The sequence below is a fragment of the Chiloscyllium plagiosum genome, unplaced genomic scaffold, assembly GCF_037043375.1.
Source record: "Chiloscyllium plagiosum isolate Xiang-an unplaced genomic scaffold, Cpla_swu_hap1 HiC_scaffold_10, whole genome shotgun sequence".
Lineage (NCBI taxonomy): Eukaryota > Metazoa > Chordata > Chondrichthyes > Orectolobiformes > Hemiscylliidae > Chiloscyllium > Chiloscyllium plagiosum.
In genome coordinates, this window is record NW_028270148.1 from 85,245,759 (window position 1) to 85,263,057 (window position 17,299).

At 39.4% G+C, this 17,299-nt stretch overlaps 1 protein-coding gene across 12 annotated transcripts in view; it reads left to right on the plus strand.

Annotated features, from left to right (window-relative positions):
- Window positions 1–17,299, plus strand: part of afdna (afadin, adherens junction formation factor a) — a 242,063-nt gene that overhangs the window by 115,734 nt on the left and 109,030 nt on the right. For all 12 annotated transcript variants that reach the window (XM_087991512.1, XM_087991517.1, XM_087991519.1 and 9 more), the window contains 4 exons: window positions 6,510–6,604; window positions 10,921–11,180; window positions 14,180–14,261; window positions 16,630–16,745. In XM_087991512.1, coding sequence (XP_087847638.1) covers window positions 6,510–6,604; window positions 10,921–11,180; window positions 14,180–14,261; window positions 16,630–16,745 — 553 coding nt within the window. The remainder of the gene's footprint in view (window positions 1–6,509; window positions 6,605–10,920; window positions 11,181–14,179; window positions 14,262–16,629; window positions 16,746–17,299) is intronic.

A 17,299-nucleotide genomic window follows, 5' to 3' on the forward strand; every position in this document is an offset into this window, starting at 1 on the left:
TTTAATAACATTCTTCCTATAGCAAGGTGACCAAAACCGAACACAATCTTCGAAGTGTGGCCTCACCAACATCATGTACAACTGCAGCATAACTTCCCAGCTTCTATATTCAGTATACTGATAATGAAGACCAGTGCGCCAAAAGCTGCCTTCACTGCTCTGTCTACCTATGACTCCACTTTCAGAGAACTGTGCACCTGAACTTCAAGGTCCCCCAACTTGTGTTTACAAAGGAGAATTACCTGTAAATCTATTTTGACTTTGCGTAGTGAAATGTGGTGGCTTAGTGGTTAGTACTACAGCCTTGCAGCACCAGGGTCCCAGGTTCGATTCCAGTCTCAGGTGACTGTGTGGAGTTTGCACGTTCTCCCTGTGTCTGCATGGGTTTCCTCCGAGTGCTCCGGTTTCCTCCCACAGTCCAAATCTGTGCTGGCTAGGTGAATTGGCCATGCTAAATTGCTCATAGTGTTAGGTGCATTAATCGGAGGGAAATTGGTTTAGGTGGGTTACTCTTGGGAGGGTTGGTATAGACTCGTTGGGCCAAAGGGCCTGTTTCCACACTGTAGGGAATCTAATCTAATCTGAATTTTCCAAATGCCTCCTAATTGAGGTTTTAAAGCTCCATCTAGTGGTAGACGTATGCAGCTGCTGGTTTGATTTGGAATTTTGATAAGTAAGACATGTTTTGGAAAGTGTGATACTGGAAAAGCACAGCAATCAGGCAGCATTCAAGGAGCAGGAGAGTCAATGTTTTGGACATAAGCCCTTCAGGAATGTGGAGGGGGAAGGAAGTTGAGAGATAAATGTGGGGGTGGTGCTGGGGAGGGGGGGTGGGTTAGGTCGGTGAGAAGGCAATAGGTGGATGCAGGTGGGCGTGATTGTGATGGGCAGGGTGGAGTGGATAGGTGGGAATGACGATGTGCAGGTAGGACAGGTAAAGAGGGTGGTGCAAAATTGGAGGATTGGATCTGGGATGAGGTGGGAGAGGGGAAATTTGGAAATTGGTGAAGTCGATGTTAATGCTGTGTGGTTGATGGGTACCAAGGCAGAAGATGAGGCATTCTTCCTCCAGTTGGTCAATGGCTTTGATTTGGCAGCGGAGGCTGCCTAGGCCTTTCATGTCCTTGTGGGGAGCGGGAGGGGGAGTTCAAGTGCTTGGCCAGAAGGCGGTGGGATTGTTTGGTGCATATCCTAGAGATGTTCCCTGAACTGCTCCACAAGTTGGTGTTTTGTCTCCCCAATATAGACGAGACCACATCGAGAGCAACAGACACAGTAGGTGAGGTGGGTGGATGTGCAGGAAAATATCCGGATTTGAAATGATCCTTTAGGGTCTTGGATGGAGTTGAGGAAGGGACGTGTGGGCACAGGTTTTACACCTTGTGCGACGGCAAGGTAAAGTGTCACGTGTGGAAGCTGGGTTGGTGAGGGGGCGTGGACCTAACAAGGAAGACAATAAGGGAATGGTCTCAGTGGAAAGCAGATAGTGGCAGAATGGCGGAAGATGACGTGTTCTGTCTGGAGGTTTTTTGGGTGGAAAGTGAGGACCGGGGGAGTTTTATCCTTGTTGCAATTGAAGGGATGGGGTTTGAGGGTGGAGGTGGAGAAAATATGTTGGAGGGTATTGACTACGTGGGAGGAGAAATTGCAGTTCTTGAAACAGGAGGACATCTTGGATGTCCTGGAGTGGAATTGAACCTCCTGGGAGCAGATATTGGTGGAGTCGTCTTTCCCACCTATCTGCCCCACCTATCCGCTCCACCCTCCCCACCAACCTATCACAATTACCTCCCATGTGCATCCACCCGTTGCCGCCCCAAACCCCCCTGTTTATCTCAGCCACCTTTCCTTTCCCCATTCATATTGAAGGGTTTATGCCCGAGACTTTGACTATGCTGCCTGACCTGTGCTTTTCAGCACCACAATTTCCAACTCCGACTCTCCAGCATCTACAGTCCTCATTTTCTACCAAAAGACATGTGCAGATATAGCAAGATTTAATAATGGCCCAGAAATTCAAATCAAGATTGGAAATCCTATCACTATCCCTGATCTGACTGGGGAAAAGTACTCATAGAACATTACAGCACAGTACAGGCCCAACAGCCGTCAGTGTTGCGCTGATCTGTGAAACCAATCTGAAGTCCATCTAATCTACACTATTCCATTCTCGTCCAAGTGCCTATCCAATGCCCAGTTAAATGCTCTTAAAGTTGGCGAGTCTACTACTGCTGTAGGTAGTGCCTTCCACACTCCTCCTACTGAGTAAAGAAACTACCTCTGACATCTGTCATATATGTATCACCCCTCAATTTAAAGCTATGTCCCCTTGTGCTAGCCATCGCCATCCAAGGAAAAATGCTCTCGCTGTCCGCCCTATCTAACCCTCATTATCTTATGTCTCAATTAAGTTACCTCTCAACAACCTTCTCTCTCGACAGAAACAGCCTCAAGTCCCTCAGCCTTTCCTTGTAAGACCTTCTCTCCATACCAGGCAACATCTTAGTAAATCTCCTCCTGAACCCTTTCCAAAGGTTACACATCCTTTTGGGAGTACAGTGATTAGAACTGTACGTGGTACTCCAAGTGTGGCTGCACTAGAGTTTTGTACTGCATGTGGTTCTGAAACTCAATCCCTCTACCAATAAAAGCTAACGCACCTTATGGATTAGCTAACACACTCACTTTCATTTAAATGACTTCACAGCTGAAGATTCCAGAAATCATTGAATCCAGCAGCACAAATGGTCATTGTAGCAATCATGCTGCTTTATACAGTACTAGGTGCTGTATTTTGTCACATAAATGTCCATCAGAAACTTGGTAGTAAGTGAAATGGTAAGTATGTAAGGTAACTGAAGGGGGTGGGGAAAGTAGCGTGCAGGTGAGGGCAGTGTCAAAAGACCCTTCAAGCCAGCTGTCCCATTCAATAGGATCATGGCTGAACTGACATTCCTTACATTCGTGAGTTATAGGTTCAGTTTAGTGGTAACCCAGGAGCTAGAGTAGATTTTATTACTATTAAGCCTAAGTCTGCTGGAACCCTCCTGAAGACTTTCTGGGCAAATCTTGGAGGATTCCAGATAAGGAAGTTTACCATTGGCCTTTTCAATTTTTTGGGCGGTTGCCTTGGAGCCTGCAGTGTCAATTCTGCATGGTTCCAATGCACAGGTCCAGTCTACACTGCTCTAATGACAAATCTGGCTGTTATAAATTCACTCAGCAATTTTTTGTCAACATTTTGAATGATGAATCAAACAACAGGCTTACACAAACAAAAACAGAAATTGCTGGAAAGGTTTGGCAGCATCTGAAGAGAAATCAGAGTTAACGTTTCCTCAGTTACCCTTCCTCAGAGATGCTATACAGTTAGTCATAATTAATCACATTTGTCATCACTAGTTATGAATTCAGATAGGTGGTGTGTAAATTCATCAGAAAAATGGACAATCATAATGCGGTCTGAACATGCTGTTTTAGGAAGGATGTTGTAAAACTTGAAAGGGTTCAGAAAAGATTTACAATGATGTTGCCAGGGTTGGAGGGCTTGAGCTATAGGGAGAGACTGAATGGACTGGGGCTGTTTTCCCTAGAGTGTTGGAGACTGAGGCGTGACCTTAGAGGTTTTTAAAATCATGAGGGGCATTGATAGGGTAAATAGATAAGGTAGATATCCCTCTGGGTGAAGGAGTAGAGAGTATAGGTCTGGGGTGAGAGGGGAAAGATTTAAAAAGGCCCTAAAGGGCAACATTTTCATGGTGTGTGGTGCGTATATGGAATGAGCTGCCATAGGAAATGGTAGAGGCTGGTATGATTACAACATTTACAAGGCATCTGGATCTGCGTGAATAGGACGGGTTTAGAGGGATATGGGCCAAGTGCTGGCAACTGGGACCACATTAATTTAGGATATCTGGTCAGCATGAACGAATTCAACTGAAGGTCTGTTTCTGTGCTATACAGCTCTATGACTATAAATCAATGGTAACAAAATGGTGGAGAAACTCAGCAGGTGTGGAAACATCCATGGAGAGAAAAACAGAACTAAGAGTCCAGTAGCTCTTTGGAACTGAAGAGACGTGAAGTCACGGGTTTTATGCTGTTCAAAGAATTTGGGATGAACTTCCAGAACATGGCAAGTCAAGGAAAGATTGAGGGAGTTAGGAGATCAGTGGTGTCATGGAACAGAAGAGCAAGTGATCTTAATTATCAGTGCATAGAATTTTAGAATGCAATACTGGAGCACTAGTTTGAAAGAAAATCCAGAATGCTGCATTATAATTAAATTTTACATTGTATCAATTTATGGTAATGTCTTAAAAGTTCACTGAAATGTTAGCTTTGTGCCTACATACAATCTGGAAATGTAACTTGACTAGTGCAGGCTCAATAGTATGTGGATTAGATCTGAAATGTAAACCCTAACTTTAAGTGCAGTAGTTCTGCAACTGAAAGTAATTTCCATGTTGCTATATGCCGAAATATTTGTTGTGAGCTGTTACATTTAGTAAATGGAGTAACTGTCAGTTGTTTTAGAATCCTGCACATTAAAAACTAGCGACCGAAGTCCAAGGTGACATCTGTGTACCATATTAGTATTGTTGATGAAAGGCATACTGATCATGGAACTTTCAAGTGATTTTGATATAAGTGCTTTTAAGAAAAGTTCCTTTTGTGATCTAGTTAAATTCTGAAAATATAATTTAGTCTTTTTTTAGTGGCATGCCATTAGTGTCTTTTGTAATTTGATTTCTTCCCTGCTCATTTTGAAATTCTAGCAGTGACTAGGAATTGTTTAAAAATATATAATTGTTGTACATTAAAAATAATTTTCCAGTGCAAGAAGCAATACAATCTTCTATCAACCATATTCCATGTTACTACATAGTATCTGGGTGGGCAGGACTCAAGCATTGATATTTTGGCCAGGGGCAGTTGACACTACCACTGCCACAACAGACCTCCTTTTCTCTCGTACATCTGTTAATGAGTGAATGCGTGTTTAAATATCTTGCACAAGTTTAATTTATAAATATGTTAGACTTTCCAACCACTTATGATCTTACTTGTCTTTTGGCCTATACTACTTGACAACTGAATATAGTTGATAGGTTGTGACCAATGATGCAGTTAATAAGTTAAAATGCCTCCAATTCAGCCTAGAATTTAATAGGTGTGAAGAGTAACATGTATGATTACAGTATAGAAGGAAAAGCCCTATGGCAACAAGTATTCTGGGAATTCCATGGAGGCACAGAAACAAATAAGTGCTTAGGTTTTGCTTTTGCTTTTGTCAGCAAAACTAATACATTATGCAGAGCACCCCTACATTTTTCTAAAGAAAAATAGTGTACAATCTTCCAAGATTAAAATAAGACTTTCTTCTAATTTCCAGTAATTAAAACTTAACCTAGTCAACTTCTCAAAAGGAAATTCCTCTGTGAACATAGTAAATATAGGTAAGAGAATGTGAACATTGCATAGCACACATCAAATAGAAAATGCTGTCGAGGCAGATTCTCTGATTTCTTAGATCCCTTCAGATGTTTCATGTCATGGTAGGTAATCATATCTCATTAAAGTTCACAAGGGGTTAAAAATCTCTTAAAACTCCCTCTTAATAGTCACTCCATTATGAACTACCTCAACGACTGCTCCCATTTAGTCAATTACCTTTCTCAATCTCTTGAGAGTATCTTTACTTAACTGAACCAGTCCTGCCGTGGATTTTTGCCTGAACTCCAATCTTACTGAGTTTCTTCAAGCAAATACTGCTTGTGAGCTTTTCAACCATTTTACACTCAGCTGTAACAAAGTATTTAGACTTGCAGGCTTCTTTTGAGCCCAAATAACCTGCCCCACCTAACAATTCATTTCCATTTTCTCAGATGTCCAGGATTTCTTGAGTCCTGAATATGACCTGCTCACTAATTGCTCAACTTGTTCATGCAGCACTTAGCCATCCAATTGCTGTTAACTTCTCTCCAAGTCCCCTACATGCAAGCTGCGTAGTTCAGCGACTTTACAAGCAGTGTAACTAACTGCGGCACTCCTAATAGAGTTTGCTTCTGTGTCTCCCTCTCATCAACTCATTCACTGCCGAAAACCTTTCAGTGACACGCAAACTATCCTGAGTAACCTATTGAAAAACCTTTCAATTGATGCCTCTCTTATTTCTCTGGGCAAACTTGTATGCTGCCAGCTAGGAACTCTTGAGATATGTATTCAATAAATGTTGCCAGTCATAGCTTGATGGCAAATAAAGAATTTCATCCAATTGTGAAATAGTGCTCTCTCAGATCCAACGATGATTTTAAAAAAAGACACTTGGAAGCTATTGACATTTCAAACCTGAATTCAGTAATTGATGTTCTGGTGTTTATACCTTAGTTTTTCATAATTTCATGTTTCAAATTGATGACAAATGCAAAATTTTAAAACAAAAAATTATATGAAAATTTAAAAGTTGGATGCACGCAAGCCAAACTGTTTATTTCAAAATGTTGCAGATGGTTCAGATTCCAGAGATAAACCAAAACTGTATCGTTTACAACTGAATGTTACAGATGTTGGCACTGAAAAGTCAGATGAGAACTCCATCCAGGTAAGAATAAACTTTCTAACATTATAGTTGTCCTTGTATGTTTTATCCTAACTGACCTAGTGCTATTGCATATCTTTTGAAAAGACTTCAAATTTAAAATGCTGATATCAATTCTTTTCTGTCACATTTTATTCTCTTATGCGAGTAGTCTTTGTCATGTGATTAACCACAGTTGAACAAGCAAGCAAAACAAATTAATCTGTTGTACAGGTGTGGCAAGTTCTTTGACTTTTTGTTGATCCTAAGTGTTTGAAGATGCATGTGAGCATATTTTTGGTCAATTTAAGAGGAAAGAAGTTGAAACTTAGCTGGTGAAAGGTTGTATGTAAATAATCATGAAGAAAAAGAGACCTAAGGGGCAACTTTTTCACGCAGAGGGTAGTGCATGTATGGAATGAGCTGCCAGAGGAAGTGGTGGAGGCTGGTACAATTACAACATTTAAGAGGCATTTAGATGGGTATATGAATAGGAAGGGATATGGGCCAGGTGCTGGCAGGTGGGACTAGATTGAGTTGGGATATCTGGTCAGCATGGACAGGTTGGACTGAAGGGTCTGTGTCCATGCTGTACATCTCTATGACTCTATGAATATAAATCATGATTAAGGCACAGGAGGACATTGTTTAGTCATTGAATTGGTGCTGGCTATCTGCATTCAAAGTTCGCTTTTATACCTGCCTTCACCAAATTCTTCGGCTGAGAAAATTCTTAATCCACATCCCTAATCACTTGCATAAAAATATTCCCTGATGTAAATTTTAATACTATTGCTATTAACCTAAATCCATGTAATCTGATTATTGATCCTTCCACCAATAGGAACAGTTACTATTTACACTTTCTCGATCCTTCATGATTTTGAATTACTCTATCGAGTCCCCCCTCAACTTTCTCTAATTAGAACTCCAAGTTCCCCAGTCTCTCCATATTTTTAAATGTCTCAACTGGAGCCATTCTCAAACCTTTTCTGAATCCTTTCTAAATTTTTTATACCGTTCCTAAAATGCAGTGTCAGAATTGGCTCAGAATGCCAGATGAAACCAGTCCTGCATTTCCAGTTTTCTATTCTGATTCTGAAGTCCTGTATGCCTTTGTTTCTATACCCACTTTGGAATTGTAGGCTATTTTATCTTGCATGTCATCTTTCGCATAAAAATGTAACACTTGACATTTCGGCATTCAATTTCATCTGAAGCATGGAAGGATATTAGAATAGGAGTAGGTCATTCACCCTTTCAAGTCTGCTCTGCCATTCTAGATCATGGATGATCTTACACACTTCATAAAAATTACTTAAGTTTCAATGTGACCACCTTTTGTTCTTCGAACTTCGAGAGAATATGTGCCTAGAATGCTCAATCTCTGCTCGTAAATCAATCCTGCCATCCCACAAATTAATCGGCAAACTTCTAATGAGCTTCCACTGTGCCAAGTATATCTTTCTCTCTTTGGGTAATGAGACTAAAATAACAGTATGAAATCTCTCAAAGGCTGTACGAAATTATAGCAAGACATCTTTACTTCTGCACTTGAGTGTTTTCAGTTCCTAAACTTAGTTACACTGAGCCGTGTCACTATAATAGGAATTAAATCATATACATTTATCTCAACTTGTGCATTGAAATCTTCAATCTTTTCACAATTGATACATGCATTCAGATAGAGCACCTTAAATACAATATCCCACCAGTTACTCATGGACCAACTTCTGCACTGAGCAAAGAAAGTAAGTAAATAAATGGGGGAATAAACGCAGTTTCTCCCCAGCCTTCACCTAACTCAGTACTCACCAAACTCCCTCTGTTTAAAGTTTCAGCTCTGCTCTTGCAAGCTGCATAAGAGACCACCTGAATTTATATCTTCAGCAGCTACGCTACAAGAACATGGCAGACTTGCTTTACTTAATTAGCTAATCTGTTGCTCAATCCACCAGCCTAACTTTGTCCTTGTGATGTCTATGATTGTACTCCATCCCATTTACAGTACTCTTAATAGTTGTCGTCTGCACATTTTGGCATCAAGTCTGGGTCATTAATATCCATCCAGAAAAGCAGTAGTTTAGTTATCGACCCCTGGGATCCCCACTGTATTGGAAAACAATTGTTCATTCCACAGTTTTCTATCACACCATGATTTCTTTTGCATGAACTTCAACTTCTCTGACAAACCTATTACTGAGGGTTATGATTGTTTGAAGTCCACTACTGAGTGAAACAATGGAGTCTGTCTAGAAAAAAATGAATGGCGAGCTTGAATATTTGAGACAGTGAGTTTGTGACGTATTTTTGATCTAGCCAGATGAAGTTCCATAGTCCTTTTGATCATGTGTATTTAATGTTTCCGATTCTCTTGTACATTAATTTGCAAAATGTACATGGCTTTATAGACTTTTGGATTTGCTTTTTGTGATGGTCAACTATTTAGATTAGATTAGATTACTTACAGTGTGGCAACAGGCCCTTCGGCCCAACAAGTCCACACCGACCCGCCGAAGCGCAACCCACCTAGACTCGTTCTCCTACCCCTAACACTACGGGCAATTTAGCATAGCCAATTCACCTAACCTGCACGTTTTTGGACTGTGGGAGGAAACCGGAGCACCCGGAGGAAACCCACGCAGACACGGAGAGAATGTGCAAACTCCACACAGTCAGTCGCATTTCCCGTTTACACAGGGAAATGTGATACCTGTACTTTGTTTCCAAAGAATCTACGCAAGCAATTTAAATTGATGTTATAAGGTTCAATTTCAAACTTAAGCACTCCATTTTTAAATAATGCCATCGAACAGTGCTTCAAAGAACACTGCTTCCTGATGGTTTACTTGTTCGTATGGCCTGCTCTGAATTCAAAATTAAAAGGTTAATTTAAACAGATGATGCAAGTATCAAGTACAACAGTGTCCCTTTTCACCAAACATCTCTTATGGCTTTTAGTTCTTCCTGTTACAGGTCCAGACCTGAGTAGTCCTTTGAAATGAAGGGGAGAAGAAAGTAGAATGCTATAGTCTTTGCGCATGACAGTGACCAATAACAACAAATGAGAAATGAACAAGAGCCTCATGAATGCCAGAAGCTACTGGATTGTGTTGGAGCGAAAGCACCCAGTGCAGTTTTTAGACAAGATAACAGGATTTGAATTTCAGTGTTGCAATTTTGTTTTAGAAGAGAGGGGAAAGCTTTTTGCAAGTAAGAAGGAGGTGCAATTTTGTCCCATAAACGTTCTTGCCCTGCTAGTGGTTTCTTGATCATGTTTGGGTCATTTTAGGAGGAGAGTTCCTTAGGCATCCTTAAACATATTAAACAATACAACATCTAGTGAGCATCAATGACGCAAATCAACTTAATTTCATTTCCTGACATGCTTTATACTACTTTAAAATGACATGTGAAGGGATCAAAAGCTCTTCAATTAGAATTATCACTTGAAGCAGAATTTTTCTTTACACCAGGATTCTTTTGCACTGCCATTATTAATATAGACCAGAAAATTTGGAATCTGAGCAGGAAAACCTTTAGTTTTGTGTCGCAAATGATTGCATTTGTTTTCTAAAAATGAGTAATTTGCTTTTTGAGCACAAGTCCTCAAATATGATTTTGTCGAGATTTCTCTTGTTATCATTTTCTATCTTGCTTTCACTCTGACCTTTCTGTCCTTGTACTCCAATGCCAATGAAGCTTAATGTAAATTTGAGAAATGTCCCCTTGTTATCCAGTTAAGCACTTTACAGCCTTTCAGATTGTCTGTTGACTTAAACAATATTCAATCATAATCACACTGCCCACTTTTTCCAGATTTCAGCTGTTGCTGATTCCACCCCTCCTGTTTACACATCCTCTGGAGACCCATCTTTTCGTTCCTTTCTTATCACATTACTATCTCTTTTGTTCTCCATTCTATCACAGACTGTCCTTTTTCTCCTCACTGCGGCCCCCACTTTTGTTCACTGCCTTTGTGCTTGCATATCTGACCAGCTGAGCATTTCTAACATTTTCTATTTTTCTCAGATTTACAGCATCCATATTCTTGCATTTGGTCAATTTAATGTTTTGATTGAATGCTGGAACTTTTTCTGCAAACATTGCTGCATTTCTCGTCTGAATATTGCATATCACTTTTGTGCTGTGTAATGTTTGCTAATAAAAATACAGTACATTTCACTAGAAAATGTCAGTAGAAAATTTGTAAAATTGACTTGGCAGTTTGTTTTAAGAAACAAGCAGATTATGAACCCAGTACATCAATTTTTTTTGAGATGAGAACAATTTTGATTTGAGTTATTACAATTCATTTAAAACTTTACTTGATTTTGTAGCTCTTTGGTCCAGGAATTCAACCTCATCATTGTGATCTTACTAACATGGATGGCATAGTAACAGTTACCCCTCGCAGTTTTGATGCTGAAACATATGTTGATGGCCAGCACATCACTGAGACCACTATGTTGCAAAGTGGCATGAACATCCAGTTTGGATCATCACATGTGTTCAAGTTTGTGGATCCTGCTCAGAATCATGTGAGCATGAGACCCATGGATGCAGGACCTATGGTCAAGGGCCAGAGAATTAAATCTGGGTAAGTTATTTTTACATTTAGAATGTTTTAACTGAGCTATGTAGATAAGTTTTAATTTGGGTATTTAACATGTTCAGTGATGCTGTGGGAAGGCCAGGGCTTATGGGGGAGAGGAAAGAATGAGTCCTGTCAAAACTCCAGAGTTACACTTGGTTTTAATCTATTTAATATTTTGAGAAATCATCCAGCTAAGTCTCATAGAGTCCTGTAGCACTGAGATGGGCACTTTTGCCCAAACTAGTTCATGCCGATCAAAGTTTCCATCCATGCTAACCCCATTTCTCTGCACTTGGCCCATATCCTTTTAAATCTTTCCAGTTCATGTATTTGTCCTTTTAAATGTTGTTAATGTATCCGCCTCAACCACTGCTGCTGGCAGCTTATTCAATATATGTATCTCTGTGTTTAAAAAAAAGAGTTGCCCCTCAGGTTCCCTTTTTATTCTTTCCCCTCTCACCTTAAACTGATACCCTCTAGTTCTTGATTTCCCCAACCCTGGGAAAAACACTTAGTGCATTCATCTTATCCATCATGCCTCTCGAAATCTTATGTACTTCTGTGAGATCCCCCCGTCAGTGTCCTATGCTGTAAAGAAAAACAGTCCTAGCTTGTCCAATCTCTCCCTATAACTCAGTCCCTTGAGTCCTGGCAACATCCCATTTAGATTAGATTAGATTAGATTAGATTAGATTAGATTAGATTAGATTAGATTACATTACATTACATTACAGTGTGGAAACAGGCCCTTCGGCCCAACAAGTCCACACCGACCCGCCAAAGCGAAACCCACCCATACCCCTACATTTACCCCTTATCTAACACTACGGGCAATTTAGTTTGGCCAATTCACCTGACCCTGCACATCTTTGTGACTGTGGGAGGAAACCGGAGCACCCGGAGGAAACCCACGCAGACACGGGGAGAACGTGCAAACTCCACACAGTCAGTCGCCTGAGGCGGGAATTGAACCCGGGTCTCTGGCGCTGTGAGGCAGCAGTGCTAACCACTGTGCCACCGTGCCGCCCACCTTGTAAGTTTATTCTGCATTCTTTCCAGTTTAATAACATCCTTCCTATAGCGAGGTGACCAAAACTGAACACAATATTCCAAGTGCGGTGTCACCAATGTCCTGTACAACTGCAATGTAACTTCCCAACTTCTATACTCAAGAAGGGATTCATTCCTAAACATAAAAATTAAGAACAGGAATAAGCCACTCAGCACCTTGAACCTGCTTCACCGTTGAATAAGATAATTGATGATCTGATTACTCTTCGTTCCTGCGTGTCTGATAGCCTTTCACCCATTGCTTCTCAATAATTCTATCTACCTAGTCTTAAAAATATTCAATGACAGGGGAAACTGTGTTCCAAAGAGTCATGATCCTATGTGAGAAAAATTATTCCTTATCTCTGTCTTTAATGTTTTACTTTCAAACAGAGACTTCTAGTTTTTTTTTGTACACCTTCATGGGGCAGCATTTATTTCCCACCCCTAATTATCCAGAGGGTAATTTGAATCAACCACATTGGCTGTGGGTCTGAAGTTGCAAATTGGCTGGCCCAAGTAAGAATACAGTTTCCTTCTCTAAAGGGCTTTAGCGAACCAAATGGATTTTTCCAACTGTCGACAATGGATTAATGGTCATCTTTACTTTCTTATTTCCAGATTTTTTTAAAAAACTGAATTCAAATTCAGCCATGTGCCATCGTGGGAATTGCACCCAGATTCCCAGGACGTTATCTGGGTCTCTGGATTAAAAGTCTAGTGATAATATCACTAGACAATTGCCTCCCCAGCTCTGAATCCTGCCACAAGAGAAAACATCCTTCTCACATCAAAACTTTTGAGACCCCTCCAGATCTTTTATGTTTTAATTAAATATTGACTTGTTCTTGTCAACTCCAATGACTAGCCTGCTCAATCTTTCCTCAAAAGGCAACCTGTCCATTGTAGGCGTTAGTCCAGTAAACCTCTGAATTGCTACCAGTACACACATACATCCTTAAATAAGGAGATCAATACTGTACACAGTACTCCACATGTGGTCTCACCTATGTACTATACAACTGAAGCATATTCCCCCACCTTCTGTATTCTGTTGCTCTCCCAATAACTGAAAATCCTATTGGCTTTCCAAATCACTTGCTGTACCTGCATCCTCGCCTTATTGTGATTTATCCACTAGAATGCTGGGCTCTCTCTGGATCTCAGGCTCTGTAATCTGTCTGAATTTAGGTAATTTTTTTTTCTTTTTCCTGCCAAAAGGGCAATTTCATATTTTCTCACATTCTACTCCATTTGTCCATCTTTACCCACTCATTTAACCTATCTATCTTTTTATAACCTCCAAATGTCCTTTTCATAACTTAGCAAACATTGAGTTTTTGAGGGTATGGTGGTAGGTAATATCTATATGGACTTTATTGAGACCTCTGACAAGATTCCTCATGGCAGGCTGATACAAAACATGAAGTCATGAGGGACCAGCAGGGTGCTGGTAAAGACAAAGTAGCAGTGGAAGAGTGTATTTCTGATTGGAAATCTGTTACCAGTGATGTGTGGCATGCTTGTTTCATGGTCGGTGCATAGAATATGAAATTGGCAAGTTATATTGCAGTTGTCAAGGACTTTAAACCACATTTGAAATTCAATAATTTCATGATGTAATAGGTAAAGAATTGTAATGAGTTTGGTTTTTAAAAAAAGATTGCCTCTAAATGAGTGAAATGCTACGTAAAAATTATCTAAATAAAACACAAAAGGATAAAGAAAGAAGCAAGTTTGTGACTAACCCAGTAAAACAAAAAGAAATCAAAAAGTGGTCAACATGGAGGCAGAGGTTGTGATCTAAAATTGTTGAACTCCATTTGAGTCAAAAATTCTGTAGAGTGCCAAGTTTCACAGTTTTGGTTTAAACATTGTTTGAAGTGTGCTTGGGGAGAAAAAAAAAATTAATTTGAAGGATGTTTCTTTAAAAAAAAAATTGTGATTTATAGGCAAGGGTCCCGAAGTGTCCAAGAAACTACATTTGATCTGGACGGCGACATTCACAGTGGTATGCCATTAACTATGAGCAAGGTAATTTTTTCTTTGTTTTGTGTTAATGAACTTGAGTATAATTAAGTTGTACTATTTTGAAAATGAACAAAACACTTAAACTCAGTTGTTCATGAAAATGTTCTGTCATTGATCACTTCTAAATAGTTTCAGTTGGGCTCTGAGATAGCTTAACTGTCTAGATTACAATGAAAGGGTATTTAACGAAATTGATTTGGATTAGGCAGTTTGCATTAATTGTGTTCACGTGTTGTTTTTGGATTCTTTTTATCTGTTGGTAATGTTTACTCCTTTTTAAAATGATTTTTCTGTCAGCCCATCCCATAAAGAGGCAAATATTAAAAGTATTAACAAAAGCATTAAAAGTATTAACAAAAAGCATCAAATCCTATAGGAGCAGCAGGGGAAATTTAAATGAAAGCTTTACTGGAACTGTTTATTGGACCAAGACCAAGAATAAGGACCACCACTGTTAAATAGTAATGAGAAGATCCAAAAATACTTGTGTCGAGATAAAGAATGGTTTTAAAAATTCATATTCTGCCATCCACACTTCAAGGAAGATACGCTAACTTGAAAATATTCAAAATGGCAAATTTTTGCAAAGCATTTTAGATGTTTTAAGACATTAACTCCATCTCTCTTTAGCGGATAGCTGATGAATATTATTAGGAGCACAAGTCTGCCTTGACAAAAGAAAGTTAACATTTCAAAGCCTTAAAAGGACAACTTGGAAAACATTTTTATTCTGGTGTTCTACGACAATCAAATTCCTTTTTATTCATCTGATTTTAGGATTCTCACGCCAGAAACTAATGGATGTAAGCATGCAATTCATAATATTGATAAATTGGCACTGATTTGGTTAGTTTCACTGAACAAGATTGAGAATTTTGAAAATGTGGAGAGGTTGTAGTTCATGTAAGGCTTGTTTTTCTGTGCTTGTTTGCAATTAGCCTTTAGGTAGATTTCTTTGAATAGATTTCCCTTGAGATTCAATTGGATCTGTGCATCCCACAGAATCCCAAAAACAGCAATTATTTCTCTACTGTTGTAGTCTTGCATATGATGCATAACATCTAGAATGAGCATTGAATGTATCATCAAATTTTATTCTGTTTTGCTTCCAAAAGGAGCAATGTAATTTAAGCAAGTAACTAATTGTCCAAGGCATTCTACAAGTAAAAGTGGTGTCTTGGTAGCCCAGTTAATTGTATGCAAATGATTAACCAATTATGCTTCCATGATTTCTATTTCTGCTCTAACTCAGAAACTGGTCCCAAGCTATTGTGAATAATGCACAATCCACTGCAACAATTTATTGTTCAATCCAAGTTCATAGCTTAAGTTATTTCACTTACTTTTCTGGATCTCTGCAGTTGGCTAACATGCATTAAAACAAATAAATTCTGTGCTGGGTGTTGAGCAATATCTAAAGTGTAGTAGCCGTGATATAAAGCTTCAGTCAGCAGATTCTGAAAACTAACCTTGAGATTTTGACTTTTGAGATTATACTTCTTAATTTGGCACTTAGTTGCCCATATTGACCAGACATGACTTCCTCCTTTGACCTGCCAATGTCATCTGTACCTAAATGGACCATGACATCTGGATCCTCACGCTTCAATTGAAAGTTTATCTCCAGCCTTAGATGTCCCCTACTATCACTGGAAAGGCAACGCAGCCATCTGGAATAATGCTCTGTGCTACGGAGAATGGTATCAATTTCCCACCCTTATATTGCTCCCTACTACCACTACATTCCTTCTGAGAACTGGATCCAGAATGTCTTCTGTACCATGGTGTCAAAGTCTCTTTCTCTCCACCTCCCCGCCACTCCAGTTATGACACTGTCCAAATAACCAGTTGCTTTTCCTCAAGAGTAAAATTAACTTCAAGGCCTCAAACGTTTATGAAAAACAAAAGCAACAGAAAACCTCTTTCCTTTTTTCCCCTTAACTACTTTCAAGTACAAAGTCACATTATTGGCGAGTTTTATATGCATGGAATTGAGCTGAGAGAGCTTATTTTTTAAAAAAAATCCATTATAAAATTCTGAAAGGAGACACACTTAACTCACTGCATAAGCTGTAACCTTTTAAATATCATGTTAGCAGATTTCTAGTCATTAAGTATCATGTAATTATTACAAAAATAGGTTACATTTTAAAGAATAACTGATTTGAAACTTCCAGAACTGTTTTTAACTGCGTCAGTGTGTACTTCAGGACTCTGACTTGAGTCACTGCACTGATAGTGACTGTCAGCTTGGTTTTTATTTCAGTTTAAAATCTGGGCTATCCTGTTTGTATGTTACAATTCTGTCAAAGGTTTAGAAATGTCATTTTTTTCCAAATCCTGATCCTGCAACTGTTGTCTTTTTCCTTAGAGTTCAGATAGATTGGATAGCGAGCACACAGTTTCCAGTTCCAGTTCAAGTGAACGCAATGTGGTGAAGCCAATTGTCAGAGTGGAACAACAAGACTACTACAAACAAGAGATCAGGCAAGGCACATCTGTTTATTAGTTATGTTTTAAAATCTGGCAGATTTTCCAGTGAGCGAATTCAGCTTCACATGACTATAGACACATTGTTTATAATCATGCAAATTGATCCTGCTCACCACTGTACTTGATTTGGAACAATTTGAAGGGGAGGGAGAAAGGATGATGAGAAGTAGGCTTTTGAGACTGCAGAGCTTTTAAGCAAAATGATTGGCCAGTTAGGCAATGTGCACTGTTAAAATGAGAATTTAAAGGGGTCTTGCAGCTGTTAGCATTCAGTCAGAACTCCCCAGCAGCCATTTCTGCCTCAGAGCTAGCAAACCTCAAAAGTTTGGCTTATAGTTCAAACTTACAGAAGCTCTGGCCTAGAATACCTCTACTGAACCTCTTCACCCTGTTCCCCAATGCATCGCTGATCCTTGGAACTCTTGTCATGAATCTCCTGCACATTCTTTATTACCTCCTTAATCTTTCCAAAAATGTCACCATAACTGGACATATCAAAGTTGAGGCCAAACTAGTAGTTTATAAAGGTTGATCATAACTCCTTTGCT